At 40.0% G+C, this 18,807-nt stretch overlaps 1 protein-coding gene across 2 annotated transcripts in view; it reads left to right on the top strand.

Annotated features, from left to right (window-relative positions):
- Positions 1 to 312: 312 nt before the first annotated feature.
- VSIG1 (V-set and immunoglobulin domain containing 1) overlaps positions 313 to 18,807 on the top strand; it is a 62,810-nt gene continuing 44,315 nt past the window's right edge. For both annotated transcript variants that reach the window (XM_074029881.1, XM_065537766.2), the window contains exon 1: positions 313 to 407. Coding sequence is in view for 1 of the 2 variants with exons in the window: in XM_065537766.2 (XP_065393838.1) it covers positions 380 to 407 (28 nt within the window). In the remaining variant the exon portion in view is untranslated. The remainder of the gene's footprint in view (positions 408 to 18,807) is intronic.

Raw genomic sequence — 18,807 nt, forward strand, 5'->3', positions numbered from 1 at the left:
GGCTGCTTTCAGCTTTTTTTTTTTCCCAAAGTAAAAAAGAAATTTTTGCTACATCTACATAGTTGCTTGTTCCAATGTTTAGAATTTGCTTTCACAGAGGAGGACTTTTTTTTGAAGGTGTACCTGTGGTGTTACTTGAGTAGGGCACTTTGTCTTTGATTCTGGGTGCATGAAGTGTAGTGTAGTCTCTGTATGATTTCTTTGTCTGTAAACAACATCAGTGGTGTCTGTCATTTCCTTTGTGGCTTAGGGTGTGGTTGTTAGTGGAAGTTACAGTGAAGTTCTGCTGGGGACTGGGATGACAGGTAAGCTAGTCTTTGGGCCCTCGTGGTGGTAATGGTGCACTGAGTGCTCCTGTTCTTGGGCCTCAGGGCAGCATATGCTGGCACCAGTGTTAGTGTGTCCAGGTAAGCTAATTTTGGGGCCTTCAGGTGGCTTAATTGGGTGCCGAAGTGGCAGCAGTGGGCCAGGCAGGTGAACAGGTTCTCAAGACCCTGGGCAGTGAGCATAGCATGGGCAATGTCAGTACCAGTGGTGAGACAAACCTTTGGGATATAAGTGCTCCGCTCCGGTATTGGCAGGAGCTGTGATGGGTTGAGAGGGCTGGTGCCCAGACCTGCAAGTGGCATGTGCAAGTGGGTGCCAGTTGTGGTGATAGCAGAGGTTGAGTGTGCCTGACTTCACACTCCAGGAGGATTACTCAGGTGCCACGATGGTGAACTGAGCTGTGTGATCTGCAGAGTCTGATGTGCTTGTGTACTGGGGTGCAGGTAGCCTGGCCAAATGGTGCCTCAGGCCCCCCGCCGTGTTGCATATAAGTGCTGGCTTTTGTATGCATGGGCAGGGTGAGCCCTGTGCCACCAGTGGAATGATCAGGTGGAGGTTGCGTGGCTGTGCTGCAGCCCTGCTATTGAACAGGTTGAGGTTGCCTTCCCTGGGAGCAGCCATAGGCAGAGAGTCGAGGAGCATGGGCTTCACTTGTACCTTGGCCCACAGTGTCTGCAGCTGCAGCAGTTGCAGGCAGTGGAATCTGTCCTTTGCGCATGAGAATGTGCAGCTACCTCTCTTCAGGGGAGGTTAGAATTGTTTTCTGTGGCTTCTGCCTCAGCCCTAGTTGCAAGGCAGCATGTAGTCTGGTGTGGATTGGGCTTTCAAAATGGTACCATGCTGACACTGCTTAGAACTTGCGGGGGACCCAGCATGAGTTTTCCCTCTGAAACAAGGCCTTCACACAGTTTCCAGAGAACTTTCTATGTTAGTCTTCGGCCAGCAAGGGTTGGGGGACTCTACCACGGCTAGGATTTTAGAAGCCTGAAGCAGGAACCACTGGGAGTCTCTCACTTATTCTTTCCCCCCAACTGGAGAGTCTCTCCTGGCTCCCAGCCGATCTTGGTTAGCAGGCCGCCTTGCTTCCCTCTCCTTTCTTGCTCTGGGTGTTTCCTGCCACTTCTGTGTTGAATTTCAGTATTCTCTTGGATGATCTATTCAAAGTGTGATTATCTACTCACTATTTTGGTTTTTCCTAGTGGAGGAGGCAAGTAAGAGATGCCTCTAATCAACCATCTTGAACCCTCACCAGGTGGTAATTTTCTATATCTTGTAGGTGATCTTTGTTTCTTTTATCTTTTTTTCTTTTTCCATTTGTGTATTTTCAAATAGCCTGTCTTTGAGCTTACTGATTCTTTTGTCTGCTTGACCCATTCTTCTGTTGGAAGCCGCTAATAAATTTTTCATTTCAGCAAAAGTATTTTTCAGTTCCAAGATTCCTATATGATTTTTTTAAAAAAAATCAATTTCTTTGTTAAATTTTTCTGATAAATTTCTGAATTGCTTTTCTGTGTTATCTTGGATCACAAGAAGATCACTGGGTTTCCTTAAAGCTACTATTTTGAATTCTTGGTCAGAGAGGTTAAATATCATCATCTAATTACGGTGTAAATCACTGGTTGCTTGCTTGCTTTGTCTGTTTGAGGAGGTCTTGGTTTTGTGTTTTCTGTTGTTTCTTGTGTATGTACATCTATGTCTTTGCAGTGAAGGATTAGTTATTTATACCAGTCTTCTCTGTCTGGCTTGTTTTGGTTTTTATCAGATATGTTTGATTGGAGATTCTTAGCAATTTACCTGTTGTTCTTTTTTCCCACTAGGTCACTGCCTCTTTTTTTGCACTAGATGGCGCCTTAATTAAGCCCAGGTTTGCCTCCTCAGTTCTTGGTACTCAATCAGGGTGCCACCAGTCCGAAATGGAGAAGGTCCCAAATAGGATATCCTGTTGGTATGGGAAGGCTGGTCAGAGGTTCATGTCTGGAGATCTGTGGAATGAACCTCTTACAGCATGGTACTGCTGAACAGCTAATCTGTTTTGGCATCTCTTTTGGCTTATTTACACAGCAGTTTCCAGGGCTGAGGATGGCAGTCCCACTTCCCCTACTTGTCTATGGCTGTCTACAGGAATATTCCTCTCTTCAGGTACTCCCAGTGCTTCTCATGAGCTGAGGCAGAGACAGGTCTCCTGTCAGGTAACCTAAGATGATGGGAAGCTGTTGTTTACCTCAATCACATTTTTTCCAGTGTGGAAACTATGAGTTGGGGAAAATTTTTCTATGCACTTAGTGCTGGGCAGATTGGGAGAAGGGGCATTACAAATATGGAAGTTTGATCCTCTAACCTCTGCTCATAGTTTTTTTTCACTTCTCTGTTGCTCTGGGAACTGTCTCATCCTCATATTTGAGTTATGGGATGTTGCTGGTGATAATCTCAATGCCATATATTTGGTTTTGGTTTTGAGGGTAGAAAGTAGAACCAGTTTGTTTCTATGCCAGCATTTTGAAGTGGAAAGTCTAAATTGGGTTGTTTGTCTTTTCATCATTGAGCTGTAATAGTACTTGTATATTATGGATACTAGACCATTGTCGGATATATGATTTGCAAATATTTTCTCCCATTCTCTTTGTTGTCTTTTTACTTTTTGGATAATGTCCTTTGACAGACAAAAAATTTTAATTTTGGTGAAGTCCAATCTATTTTTAATTCCATTGCTTATACTTTTGGTGTCATATTTAGGAGAACATTGCCTAATCCAAAGTACAAAGATTTACACCTATGTTTTCTTCTGATAATTTTATAATATTAGCTCTTACATTTAGGTATATGACCCACTTTAAGTTAATTTTTGCATATGGTGTGAAATAGGAGTAAAAACAAAAATTATGCTTTTTGCATGTGGGTATTCATTTGTCCCAGCAACATTTGTTGAAATGACTATTCTTTCTTCATTGAATGGTCTTGGCACTCTTGTCAAAAATCAATTGACCATAGATTTACGTGCTTACTTCTGGACTCAATTATATTCCATTGATCTATATGTCTGCCCTTATGACAGTATCACACTGTTTTGATTAATCTAGGTTTCTAGTAAGTTTTGAAATTGGGAAATGTTAATCTTCCAGCTTTGCTCTTTTTTAAGAGTGCTTTGGTTTTTTTTAGGTCCCTTGTAGTTCCATATGAATTTTAGAATCAGCTTGTCGATTTCTCTAAAAAACGCAGCTGGAATTTCATTAAGAATTTCTTTAAGTCTGTAGATCAATTCAATGAATATTGCCATCTCAATATTAAGTCTTCCAACCCATGAACATGAGATGCCTTTCCATTTATTTAGGTTTTAAAAAATTTCTTTTAACAAGTGTTGTAGTTTTCAGTGTACAGTTTTTTCACTTCATTGGTTAAGTTTATTCTTAAGTATTTTATTCTTTTTGATGCTACTGTAAATGAAATTATTTACTAAATTTTATTTTTAGGCTTTTCATTGCTATTGTAAAGAAATATAACTGATTTTCAAGTATTAATCTTATATTCCACAACTTCACTGGACTCATTTTTTAGCTCTAATTGTTTGTGGATATTTCAGGGTTTTCTATATATGAGACCAAGTAATTTGTGATCAGCAGTACTTTTTATTCTTTTCCTATATGGATGCCATTTCTTTCTTTTTCTTTTCTAATTTCCCTGGCTAGAGCTTTCCATACAATGTTAAATAGGAATGGCAAGAGTAAACATCTTTGTTTTGTTCCTGATCTTGCAGGAAATGATTCAGTTTTTCATCATTGGGCATGATGTTGTCTGTGGGGTTTTTGTAGATGCCTGAAATAGCTTTGATACTTGTTCCCTCTAAAGCTCATGTTGAAATTTGATTTCCAAATTGGAGATGGGGCCTAGTGAGAGGTATTTGGGTTATAGGGGTGGATCACTCATGAATGGCTTGGTGCCCTCCAGGTAGTACTGAGTAAGTTCTTGCTCTATTAGTTTATGTGAGAGTTGACTGTTTAAAAAAGCCTGGCACCTTCACCCATCTCTCTTCCTCCCTCTCTCACCATGTGACACATCTGCCCCCACTTCACCTTCTGCCATGAGTAAAAGCTTCCTGAGGCTCTCACCAGAAGTAAATGCTGATGCTATGCTTCCTGTACAGCCTGCAGAACTGTGAGCCAAATAAACATCTTTTCTTTATAAATGACCCAGCTTCATGTATCCCTTTATAGCAATGCAAAGTGGACTGAAACAATGCTCTTTATCATGTTAGGGAAGTTCCTTTCTATTCTTAGTTTTTCAGTGCTTTTATTATGAAGGAGTGTTGGATTTTGTCAAATGTTATTTCTGTGTTTATTGAGATGATCATGTGCCCCCTCCTTCAGTCTATTAATATGATGTATTACATTAATTTGTTTTCATACATTGAACTAATCTTGTATTCCTGGGATAAATCTTACTTGGTCATGTTGTATAGTCTGTTAACATGTGAGTTTGCTAGCATTTTGTTGAAGATTTTGTGTCTATATTCATAAGCAGTTTTGGTTTGTAGTTTTTGACTTTGGTATCAGGGTAATGCTGGCCTCATAGAATGAAGTGAAACATGTTAACTGCTTTTTTATTTTCTGGAAGAGTTTGAGAAAGATTGGTTTTAATTATTTAATTATTTGTTAAACCATCAGCAGTGTAACCATCTGGTCCTAGGCTTTTCTTTGTTGGCATTTTTTTTAATTCTTTTTACTGACTGTCTCAATTGTACCCACAGGATTTTAATTTATAGAGCTGAAAAAATGACAACAGACAGAGATGCTAATCCCATTGAAAAAGTTTTGTTAATTACATTTCCCAAGAGAAGGGAATGCACCATGCCGCACAGGGTCACATGGGGAAGCACCAGTGTTGGTTAGGAGGCAGAAAGAAATGGGGGAAGCTTATGCCAGAGCTTTTATTGGAGTTTCCATAGGAAAAGCAAGGCAAGGCAGGAGAAACAGCTTAGGATTGGCTACTTTGAATAATTCTGGTGGGTTTTGGGACCTAGTTGTCTGGTACCTGACCCTGGGTTGATTTAGGGCAGGGGAAATGCTGGCTTGACATGTGAGAGGTAGATAAGGAGGTAGCTCCGAGTATAGGCTCTGGATTGCAGGGGAGATGTAGATAACTTGGCCACTAGTTTGGCCCTGTAATTAATGGATGCCAAACAGACAAATACAGAATCTGTAAAAACATAGTTAGAACACTGACTCAATTCCTTTACATTAAGATTTTTAACTAATTTTAGTCATTTTTTATAATTTGTGTGTTTCTAGGAATTTTTCCATTTCATCTAGATTATCTAATTTGTTGACATACATTTGTTCATAGTATTTTCTGATAGTACATTTAAAAAATTTTCTGTAAGGTCAGTAGTAATGTCCTGAGTCTGACTCCTGATTTTAGTAATTTGAGTCTTTTATTTTTGGTCAGTCTAGTTAAAAGTTTGTGAGTTTTTACTGTTCTTTTAAAAAACTGACTTTTCATTTCACTGTTTTTTTTTTTCTATTGTTTTCTGTTCACTATCTCATTTATTTGTGCTTTAATCTTTATTATTCCTTTCCTTCTGCTTGCTTTCAGATCAGTTTCCTCCTGTTTTCCTAGTTTCTTAAGGTACAAAATTAGGTTATCAATTAGATCTTTCTTCTTCTTATAACGTAGTTATTTACAGCTACAAATTTCCCTCTGAGTACTGTTTCTGCTGCATCCCGCAAGTTTCGGTATGTTATGTTTTCATCTTCATCATCATCATTTCAAAGTATTCTCTAGTTTACTTTGTGATTTCTTCTTTGACTCAAGTAGCTATTTAGGAGTGGTTATTTTTTGAGATGAAGTCTTGCTCTATCGCCCAGGCTGGAGTGCAGTGGCCGGATCTCAGCTCACTGCAAGCTCCGCCTCCCGGGTTCATGCCATTCTCCTGCCTCAGCCTCCCGAGTAGCTAGGACTACAGGCGTCCGCCACCTCCCCCGGCTAGCTTTTTGTATTTTTTTTAAGTAGAGACAGAGTTTCACCGTGTTAACCAAGATGGTCTCAATCTCCTGACCTCGTGATCCACCCGCCTCGGCCTCCCAAAGTGCTGGAATTACAGGCTTGAGCCACCGCGCCCGGCCGGGAGTGGTTAGTTTTAACTTAGTTGTGAATTTTCCAAATTTCCTCTTGTTACTAATTTCTAGTTTAATTCCATTGTGACCAAGAAACATACTTAATGTGATTTTAGTATTTTAAAATTCATTGAAACTTGTTTTGTGGCTTACTATGTGATTTATCTTGGAGAATGTTTTATGTGTACTTGAGAAGAATGTTTATTCTTCTATTGTTGGGTGGATTGCTTTCTAGACATCTATTAGGTCAAATTGGCTCTGTTGTTGTTTAAGACTTCTGTTTCCTTGGTGATCTTCTCTTTATTTGTTCTAGTCATTGTTGAATGTGGGATATTGATGTTTCCCACTATGAATGTAGAACTATGTGTTTATCACTTCAATTCTATCAATTTTTGCTTCATGTATTTTCAGGCTCTACATTAGAGGAATTTATTTGTTTATAATTGTTATATAAAACAAACATTGTCTAATAATTCAATGGAAACATATCTTTTGGGTAATATTTTAGTAGTATAGATCTAAGAATGAATTCCCTTAGAAGCATTATACTTATTGTTCACTATTGTTTTTGTCTCATTTTAAGTAGAGCATTAAGGGAATAAAGTAGTTTAGCTGTAAGTCTGCCAAAATTCTTATCCAGATAATTATTGCCTTTTATGAAATTTTTGTCCCCATGGAAGGCAGGATTACATTTTTTTCCCGATTGAGTTGGTGTTATATATTATTGATTTTCAAAATATTTATGACTTTGGGACATTGAATTGATAAAAATTCATGATATTCTTTGAACTAGTAAAGATTCATACTGTATGATCTCAACCACATACAAATGCATGCTCGATTGTGTGTGTACACACATAAGGATTTAGACAGATATTTCAGGCTGTAAGCTGGGTGTGACTGTGGATGATTCTGTGTTTTTAAATTTTTCAATAATGTACATATTCACTTATAAAAGTTAGACAAAAATAAACATTATTTAAAATACCATTAGCACTTTACGTTCTTCCTGAATGACTGAGATGGGTAATTTCTGGCCATCAGGCAACACCTTACAAGTTCTCTTAATTATAGTCCTGGTAAAATGAGTATCTCTGTCACAAGGAAGGCTAAAAGGAACAACTTCTGGCTATCCAGAGAGAAGGAAGACAGTAATGAATACATATTCAAATCCTTGAGATAAAAGAAGTTATACAAAGTTCACTTGTAAATGTTCGAAGGATCCTCAAAGCTGTGGTTCCTGTCTGTGTCTCACCTTAACGGTTTCTCCAGGGTTATGAATCTTGTAGATGGAACATGCAGTAGAGACTTCAGCTCTTATCTGTTTAAAATTTTCCCAACAATGTTGTCTGAGAATAGTTTTCAAGTTTATTTACTGTTATGAATCATAACCTGCAAAATTTTCATCAAGCTCTGTTTCAGAGAGACTAGAGAGACCAGGTGTAGTCATGGTGTCTCCATAGGAACCTATCTGATTGGAGAGAACACCCAGATTTCTCCCAGTATCTTTTTTCGGAGTCTGGTGCTTTAACTGCAATTTGCTAAAAGTTTCATGGAAGTAATCTGCAGTAACCAGGTTATCTATAATATGCTGAACAAATTGAATGTGGTGAGAGCACCCTGTTTAGCACACTGGTCAGACAGGGCATTTCCTTTTGCTTTATGGGTTTGTTCCCTCGTATGAGATCTGATGTTAATTATAGTTACTTCCTTGAGAGAGTAGTGAAGCATCTAGTAAAGCTTGTATGTGCTCATGCTGCTTATTGAAGTACCAGAAGCTATTAGGAAGCTGTGTGTTTCCATAGCAGGCTAAAATCATAAACCATACCAAAGGCATATCTGTTGTCTGTGTATATGTTAGCCCTTTTATTCTTTGCTAGCTTGGTAGGCTAGCGTTAAGCCTATACATTCAGCTGGTTATGCTAACTTGACTTCAAGAAGGTGGTCATATTCAAAAAGCTCTTGGGAAGTAGTGACAGCATACTTAACTTGAAAATACACTTGTTCAGTCTCAATATATGACCAATCTACAAATAATTCTAAGTCTGAGTCTTGTAGAGGAGTTTCAAGAAGATCAGAGAGAGACAGATAAATTTCTCAAGTTAAATAATCATGAGATTTTTCACCTTCTCTGAAAGAGGAAATAAATTAGCTGCATTAAGATTATGACACTATTAAAGAAGATATATAAATGGCCAATAAACACTTGAAAAGGTGCTCAGCATCATTAGTCATTAGGGCAATGCAAATCAAAACCACATTTGAATACTACTTCACACTCAGTGGGATGGCTATAATTTAAAAAGCTGGGCAGTAACAACTGTGAGGATATGAAAAATGGAAACCTCATGTATTATTGGTGGAAATGTAAAATGGTGCAGTCATTGTGGAACAGTTTGGCAGTTCCTCAAGCAGTTAAACATAGAGTTACCATATGACCCAGCATTTTTACTCCTAAATATATACCTAAAGGAATTGAAAACCTATCTTCAAAGAAAATCCTATGCACAAATGTTCAAGCAGCATTATTCATCCTAGCCAAAATGTGGCTGCAACCCAATTGCCCATCAACTGATGCATGGATAAACATATAATGCAATATTATTTGGCCATAAAAAAGAATGAAATAATGTACTGATACATGCTACAACATGGATAATCCTTGAAAATGTTATGCTAAGTTAAAGAAGCCAGATACAAAAGGCCACATAGTGTATAATTTCATTTATATAAAATGTTCAGAATAAGAATATTCATAAAGATGGAAAGGAGATTAGTGGTTGCCAGGTGGAGAATGAGGAGTGACTGCTTAATGATTTTTCTGGGAGACAATGAAAATGTTCAGAAATTAGATGGTGATGTTGGTTGCACAACATTGTAAAACATGAAAAACAACGGAATTGTACATTTTAAAAGAATAAGTTTTATGGTATGTGAATTGTATCTCAATTTTTTTAAAAAGAGTACAGTATTCCTATAGACTCCTAATATAGATGATGGTATGAGCTGAGGACAGAAACAATAATTCATAAGAAATGAGTCTAGAAGCAGAGAAATGTTGGGTGCTTTGGTGATGAGAAGGGTCTGAGTTTTTTAGGTACCATTAGGTGAAAAGGTGACCCCAAGATTAAATGCAGTGACAGCTACTGCCCCCAGGCAAGAGGGATATGTTTAACTACTGGATGGAGAGCAATATTGTAATACCCAATGAGTCTCTGATTTCCATCATGTTTCTAAGATAAAACTCCAAGATCTTGACCATCCCTTTTATATATAAACCAAAAAATGATAGTATAATTTTGGGGTGACCCAAAATGAAATGCCTTGGGTTGGTCAATGGCTAACTCTGTAGTGACCATCCAAGGCAGAAGCAGCTCAGGAATACCATTTTAATTCATATTACTGAGGGTGCCAGGTAATTCAGAAAAGTTGGAAATCTACCACCTGCAATATCCTATAAGTCACAGAAATCCTCCAAATTGTCTTTTGGTTATAGGGCTAGGACAATTTTGAATTGCCCTATCCACCAGGAGGAATTTGCCTCCCTAGGATATACCATGGCTTAGATAGTGAACTTGGGCCTAAGGAAACAGGAGTTTATTTTTACAAATTTGTCCTTTTATATAGTAATTTAAACAGTAAATTATTCTTACAAATTTGTCCTTACAATATTTCCTTTTATAAACAAAGTTTCTGAGATAGTCTTCTTGAGACGAGGTTAAATCAGGTGAACATAAGAGCAAGTTACCTACAATTTGATCAAGGCAGAGGATCAGGGAAATTGTAAGTCTTTGAGATTATGATTGAGAAGCTGAGAGATGTATGAGGGGGCTTCATCGAAGCCACAGGCTTCAGTGAATGCAGTGAATGAAGTGAATAGAGGACTTAGGGAAGCCACCATAGGATGGTGTACTGGGTCATGAGAGACTGAGAGGCCAAGAAAAAGGCCTTTGGATATACATCTAATAGTAGTTCCCCATTGAGCCAAAAGGTCCATCTGTATAGGTTAGGGAGGGTGGAAGACAGAAGAGAAAGCTATATTGAGAGATTAAGTATCCCAAAGAGATAAGCAAAGGGTTAGAGAGAGGGAGTGAATATGTTCAACAGGTAAGTCCCACTACTGAGCTTTTTAAAATTATTCTGAGGAAGGATGGTAGGAAACTAGAAGGAATTAATGATGGAGAGTGTGTCTCCAGGGTCTACTAAAAATGAGCTTGGATAGTCATTCACAAATAAATAGAGTTATTTCTCCTTACTGATCCAAAGACAATCAAGGATTTTGAAGGGTACCTTCCTTGGAGAAGGGGAATTGCTTTATTTCAGATTGAGTAACCTGTATAGTGTTGCCAGATAAAATATGGGAAGTGCAGTTAAATTTGAATATCAGATAAGAAATGAATCATTTTTTAGTACAAGTGTGTACTCAACATTTCATGGGACATGCTTATGCTAAAATATTACTCATTTATTTGAAATTCATATATTTTTCATTTTTATTTGCTACATCTAGCAACTCTAGTTGAGTGTCTTGTTTCTTTGCTACAGTGGGATGATTGCAGGTCCAGTGTCTTTTTCTCTGCAATATCTGCAAGTGTCTGTGTCTCTCTGTGTTTTAATTGTGGAGGGCCTTTTTATTTCCCCCAGGCTGTTCAAGTTGTAATGACATAAGTTTGCGGTGTGATTTTCACCTTATTTACTATGCTTTCCACAAAATACTGGTTTAAAGTCTGCCGAACTCAAAGTGTTGTAAATCATGAGTGGATGTGGTCTGCCAGCCTCTTTTATGCTTCTGAATAGCATCTGATATGTCAGGGTTAAGGCCATTAGTAAAGAATGTGCAGATTGTTGTTGGAGTGTTAGTGTTAATGCCCAACCCTGAGCATTCCTTAAAAGTGCTTTCTATTATTGGTCCCTAAAATTGGAAACAGACTTATCACACCCTTGCTGACAGGTTTGGATTATTCCTCAGTTGATGGAAGAGTGAAAACCTTCACCAATTGCCTTTAAAAGACTTTCTCCTCTCTATTTGGCTTTTGCATATCCAGAAAGAGTAAAGGTATGGGTCAAAAGGTGAGAGGAAGGTGAGAAAGGGGAAAAGGAGGAGAAAGAGAGGAGAGCAGAGGACAGAAAGCAGAAGAGGAGGGAGGCCAGGAGAAAGTCAGATTGTAAGGGGAAGAGAGAGAGTTAGATAGAAAGGAGGAGATCTTTGGAGGGAGAGACGGTTGAGGACGTTTTAAAAGAAGACTCAACAGATTGGAATCTTTCTGAATTGTTTCTTTCCTCAGCTTCTTCTTACGGCTTGAGGAAAGCTGTCCATTGTAAATATGTTATCTGATTTCCTTTTGCTCTAAGGAATCATGCAAATGCTTGCGTTGTGACATGTCCCAAGAGTCCCAAATGAACCACTGCAGCTAAAAATTGTCTTCCTTGAGGTCATACCACTTAGGTCATAACAAAAAAGGTTCAGTGCAGAAGAAAGGAGAAGGGCCTGGTCCTACATTATGATCATCATCTAATTCTCTGTTCTTGGAGACCTGAAAGGCCAGACAACTCTGAAAGACAAAAGGAAAATAGAGGCAATGACTTTAGTCAGAAAATAGGTTAACCCTTCCAAAGAATCAAAACATGGAACTTCCTTGACACAACAAAAAATTGGAGCACGTGAGTGGGAACAGGACTTATCTGACCCAATAGGGCCCTCCAAGAAGGGAGGAAGAAGGTCCCTCGGTTTATCCTGTCTTTATCTGAAACATCAGTAGGCTCAAGGGCCTATTCAGACCCAATCTGAATCAGTAACAAAACTGTTAAGGACCAAAATAGTTAAAGTGACTCAAATAAAGGTTACAGGCTTTATTCAGTTGATGTGCATCAGGAAACAAGCAACTCAATGTTAAGTAACTCCTTGAGCCAAAGTAGGATCGGGTTTTCATAGGACAAGCAGAGGAGACTCCTCATCTCTTCTATGACTGTGGTCTTGTCCCAGCTTGCAGTTTTCTTTATCTGTAACCGCTGCAAAACTTCCAGCTGGAATGGTTGGAAATTGTTCTGGTTTCTCAGGATCATTGGTGCAATCTCATTTTGGCTACTGTCAGAACAGTTCTTTCAAATGTAATCTTTGTAAGCTGGTGAGTTGTCTAATGCCAATTAAGGTACAGGAAGTGGAGACATAGGAAGGAAAAAAAGGAAGACAAGAAGATAAAACAAAAGGAGACAAAGTTTCAAGCAAGGAAAAACTATGATCTGTTTTAATTCTTTTACAGTTGTCTCTCAGCTTCCACCATGTATGCACTCCCCACTCAGATGCACAAATTCCAAAGTTCAAACCTCAGATATTTTCTTCTACCTACAGCCCAGCTCTAACGATCCCAACGATGTGCCCTTCAAATACTCCTCCACATCCCTGTTTTGTTGCCTTCATGTTTTCCATCCCTTAGCCACACCTGTTGGGGTGGGGAGCATGAAATCAGGGAAGGCCTCGTGAAGGAGGCTGCACCTGAGCTGGGCCTTGAGAGACAGGGCAGGATTTGCCAGGGTAGAAACGGAGGCAAATACTTTTCAGTAGGAGACAATGGAATGAGCGTGTTCCTTCTTCAAATACAGTATTATGGAGTGTCTTTTTTTGTGTGTGCCAATCATTAATCATGTACTGGGTAAGAGTACAGGCTTTATGGAGAAAGGCTCAAATCCCAAGCCTTGCCACTTCCTGGCCATACCAGAGCTTGAGGATCAGCCGTAACATAATCACTGAAAAAGGCTAGTTTGGGGCTGTGACAAACTGGAGAGCCAGAGCTCGGTTTAGTGGAGATAACTCCTGCTTAGATGTTGGCAATCATAGCCATGTGGGCGTGGTTGGGTGTGATATTCTGGTATTTCAAGAAAAGCAAGAATTTTGGATTTTTATGTGAAATATTTTAATGTTTAAAATATCGGCCACCAAATTTAAAGGAATCATTTTATAGGTCAAACTATACACATCTGTATACTAAATGTTTATAGTGTTTTTGTTGTTTAAATTGACAGATATTGTTGTGGATATTTATCATGTACAACATGATATTTTAAAGTATGTCATCACTAAGTATAGTCACCATGGTGTACAATTGGATCTCTGCATTTGGCAAGTTTGCCATACTGACTTAAAGGCTTAACTGGATACTTATAACAGCAGGCAAGGTTCTCAAACTAGGGCCTCTGCTTCGTTCTCAGCCTTGCTTCTACCAACATCTTTCCTTCCCTGCCATTCTCTGGCCCCATATGGTAAAACTGTTGCCCAGAGGAGCCTTTTTCTTGCACATGTTGTTCCCTCTGCTTCAAGTGCCCTTCTCCACATCCCCACTTCAATTTTCTTTTCCTGACTAACATCGTCTGTTATTCAAGAGCCATCTCCTTTGACAAGCTTTCACCAGTTTCTTATTGTGCTTCTACAAACCCTGGATAGTACTTACTCTGCTGTACTGACATTTCATGTCAACTCATCTTTGTTTTCCACTAGACTGGGTGGGAAGGCTGAGACATAAAAGAATGCAGGAAGTATTTCTTTGGAAAATGAATAAATGGACTGAATATATGTTTACAAAGCCACTTTTGTATATGTAAACATGCACCTATCTATGCGCTTCTCTATCCATGCATCCATTTATTCAGTAAATATTTATTGAGCACCTATTATGTGCCAGGCCCTGTTCTAGGTGATGAGGATGCAGGAATGAACACACCAGACAAAGTCCCTGCCCTCACAGAGCTCATATTTTAGTGCAGAAAGACACTAAACAGAATATGTACTGTAATGTAACATGATGATAAATGCTCTATGGAGAAAAGTAGGGCAACAGGTTTGAGGGTGACAGGTGCATAGGGAAACTGGAGAAGGGATCTCTGAGGAGGTGATACTTGAACAAATATTTGAGGGAAGAGAGGGAGCAAAACCCTACAGACAACTGGAGAAGAGCATACCAAATAGACGGAACAGCAAATGCAAAGGCCCTGAAGTGGGAGCATTTTTAGCATGTTTGAGGAATAGAAAGGAGGCCAGAGTGGCTACAGAGGGCTGAGCAAAGAGTGGTGGGAGATAAGGTCATAGAGGCAATGGAGGTCTATACCGTATGCCATCGACTTATCCAACCACCCATTGAACACATACCCTTGCTAAATAATGTGGTAAGAAATTTCAATATTGCTGGGGTGAGTGGTGACAGTTCCAAGGAGTTATATGTAGGACAAAACAGCTTTCCCTACAGATAGATGCTTTCCTTCGTTCTCTCCTTACTCAGAGCCCTTCCCACAAGGTTCTCAGATGCAGGTCCTACAGGAGACCAGGCACTGTTTGCCTTGGGAGGGTCATGAACTGGTGGAAATTGGCTAAAGTTGTTTCCTGCTTGTTGGGGCTGGGACCAGGCTCTGCACCTCCACCCAGCTGGAAAGGGCTCTGGGGCTGTTATTCATCAGATACGCTGCTGTGTGAAACCATTCTCAAGTTTCTCTCCTTTGAACCTCTCCCTCTCCCAGGAAGTCACACCAAAAGAGTCAGGAGACCCATGTTCTACTCTCTGCTCTGTGGCTGCAATGAGCGGTGAGATCCAGGACAGGTTTGGGGCTCTGTGAAATGAAGGATTTGAACTTGTTCCAGCGCTGTTAGGTCACCTCTGTGTCTTAACGCTTTCTGCATGGTTGGCCACCTGAATTCTAATCCTGGCAATAGGCCTTTTGTGACCCTCCTCATGCTACTGTACCCAGGTGTAAGCACAGCTGGGCTGCTTATTCAAAAGCAGTACTGGTAGTGGGGTTTGACTGAAGCCCCAATGTCTCTTCTCCTGAACGTCTCCCTCCACACTTTTCTCCTGCATGTCCTGACATTTCTGCCATTAGTCATTCCCCACAAAAGTAGGAGACTGTCTCCAGGGATAAAGGAGCCAGCAGGCCTGACTGTCTGCCTTGCCCAGACGGGGCTCAGTCATCCTCTTGGAGAGCAGAAAGGAAAGGCATCTCTCCAACGGGGGAGTGACACAGAAGCTGAGACTGTTAGAAAACCACTGGGGGAGACTGATCTGGGGCTCACTACTGAGTGTTCCCGAGCAGCTCCAGACCACGAAGAGCTAGGGGAAACTAGAAAGCTCACTGCCTGAAAAAAAGCCTTAACAGATGAGGGCTCTGAAGAAATACTTAGTTAATCTCATGGTTTGGTTTAGGGCTAGTTGCTGTGTAAATAACTCCTCAGCTGTGGACTTTTTTAGATCGTGAGGCAAAGTTGAATCCACTAAACAAGCAGAAAAAGGAGGACACAATTTATTTGTCTGGCAACTCAGAGGAAGGCTGCACATTCTTGCTTTGCTAATCTCGGCTCTGGCCTTCCCCCAGAGTTGCTGCTGCAAAGGATTGTGGGAGTCCTAAGTCTTCCTTCTTATCAGAAGGGCTGAACTGGGCAGGAAGACTTGAGGCAGTGGAGGAGGTTTTGGGGATGGGGGTGCTTGTATAGTCCAGTGACCCAGCATCTCAGGTCAGGGGGACCCTGGCTGGGAGAGGAGGACAGATATTTTATCTTGAATTCTAATGAATTCTAAGGATTAGAGCATCCTGTGAACTCAGCCAGGTCTGGGTTCTAGACCCAAATTGCTTCCTTTATGAGCTCTCTTTGAAAATATAAAGGCATATTAGGAACCAAGATGTTCCTTTCACTTTAAACTAGGAGTCACAAGATCACACAAAGTGGGTCAGGTATAAGCAGCAGGGAGTGAAGGGGACTGTGGGAGCTGGCAGCAGCCACTACTCTGATATCGTCAATTGTTGCCATGGTGCCATCTGCCTGGATGGCCACATCTACCAGGCGTTCTTTTTTATTTTTTATTTTTATTTTTTGATAGAAAGATCTTTACACAATGATTTTAGAAATTTCCCACATTTCAGTGTTAGGAATGAATTGCTTTTGCATTTATACCACAAGCATATCGAGAGCACTTACTGTCTGCAGGCACTGTTTTAAGCACTTCACAAATAGTAACTTATATAGTTTATATAACAGTCTTATAGGTAAGTTTTATTATACCTTATTTTGTAGATGAGGAAAACGAAGCACAAAGAAATTAAATAATTTGCCTAAGGTCCCCCAGGCAGTAAGTGGCAGAGCCTGAGTTTAAAGCCAAGCTGCCTGATTCTAGAGTCCATACTCTTTGTCACTAGGCTATGCTGCCTCTCGTTAAAACCAAAGACAGCGGAAACAAAGCATGTGCAAAACACTGTACAGGACTAAAACCAAACAGACAAGTGACCAACAATAAAAAACACACACACCCAGACCTTTTGTTTGCTTCTTATGATTTTAACCTAATAAAACAGAATTTACCGCCTTTGTCATTTTCTCCTGCTTTCGTGTCTACTTTGTATACTCCTTCATGCCTAACTCCCGTCTTAACAATTATTATTATTATTATTATTATTATTTTAGGTGGATTCTTGCTCTGTTGCCCAGGCTGGAGTGTAGTGGCGTGATCTCGGCTCACTGCAACCTCCACTTCCTGGGTTCAAGTGATTCTCCTGCTTCAGCCTCGTTGAGTAACTGGGATTACAGGCATGCACCGCCAAACCCAGCTAATTTTTTTGTATTTTTAGTAGAGCCGGGGTTTCATCATGTTGGACAGACTGTTCTCAAACTTCTGATCTCAAGTGATCTGCCTGCCTCGGCCCCCCAAAGTGCTGGGATTACAGTAACAATTCTTTTTGTTCTTTCTTTTTTTAAAAAAAGATATTTCCAACACTGATATTTTCCAGCCATTATGTACAACCAATCTTGCCACCTGCCTTTCTGCCATTCTTGGTCTCTGAAATGCTACTCGTCTCTTTTTCTTTTTCTTTCTTTTATTGTCCATTCTAGATTCTCACTTTCAAAATTCATGGTCAAATCTTCCCAGAATTCATCTCCCCCTGCCAGGTGGACCCCAATGAGCAATGAGTATTTGAAGGTTCACAGACATCCTATGCAATGACCCACAGTCTCTTTCCTGTACTTGTATTTATTTGTTTTCCGTGTTGCATAATGCAGCTATTCATAATCATAATACTTCTTAGTATTAATCTCTATTTTGTGTGTATTTGTCTTATCTTTCCAGCAAGAGTGCGACCCTGGGGAGCAGGAATTGGGTTGACTATGTATTCTACTATCCCTTGCCCACTGCCGGGAGGTCATATCACATAATGGGTAAGGGCATGGGCTTTGGAGCCATCCCACCTGGGCTCAAGTCTTGGTCTTCTGTTTACAAGCTGTGTGACCAATGGCAAGTCATTTACCTCTCTGGACTTCATTTTCCTCATCTGTAAAATGAGGAGTATAACTAATACTTCCTTTATATGATTATTGTGAAACATAATGCATAAGAAATGCTTCAGTCAGGGCCTTACTGTCATCTGGTGTGTCATCAGCATTTAGTAGCTCTTATCACTGTGTCACAGGTACCCTTAATCAGCTTTGGTATCTGTGAAATGCTTCAATTTCTTGGCTCCAAAAAGATGTCTGTTTTTTAGGGTTAATTTCACTCAGGTATGGCATTTTTAGGAAGTGTTGGATAGGACCAGTTAAAAAATGCAAGGCACTGCAATTATAGAAATAGAATGTGACTTTTTGGTGGCTCTGGTCAAGTTTAACCTCTCCAGAATTTAAAGAATTGGAGGGTCTAGGACCTCTTTGTGTTGAATAGGGGTTGGGGGAGCTGCAACTACACATGCATGTGATTTTTTCCAGGCAATCTATGACATGTGTTTGTACAGTGCGTCAACACAAATTGCCTAGGAGTAGGCTTCCCCAAACAGTTCAATGTACATAATAGGTTGAATCACACTATCGGTTAACATAGAGTTCCTGGTACTAACCCACTCCAGCCTCCCTACTATCACAAGGTAAGCAATCCCAGGCTACTCAACACAAGCTGACTCATACTTATTGTTAAAACATGACTTGCCAAAGGAGAGCTTTCTGCATGGTTCTTCGCTCTAAAACAGGAAACAAAGCTATTCCAAATTCAAGATGACAGGAACCTCCATGGCCCTCCTTCAATACACCCTTGAAATTCCCCTGCTTCACAGCCTTACTGAGATCCACTTCTGGCACTTTTCTGAAGGCCTCTGGAGGACTCCCAGTAAGGTGTCCAGAGGGCACATTTAGGGACGTGTGGTCATACTAGGTTCATTGCTGAGAAAAATTCCTGTCCTTATGCGTGAGGATGGTAGGGAAAAGAGGAACTTGCACTGCATAACAACATCACAGAGCTCACTTGGGTTTCTCTTACTGTGAGAGTCCCTAGTCTGGGACTCCCAACTCTTGGTTTAGAGAATTGTAGAATTATGTGCTGCTTCCTCTTCTTTTATTGTTTCTAAAGCAATTCAGTCT

This window comes from Macaca fascicularis, chromosome X (genome assembly GCF_037993035.2).
Source record: "Macaca fascicularis isolate 582-1 chromosome X, T2T-MFA8v1.1".
NCBI classification, from domain to species: domain Eukaryota; kingdom Metazoa; phylum Chordata; class Mammalia; order Primates; family Cercopithecidae; genus Macaca; species Macaca fascicularis.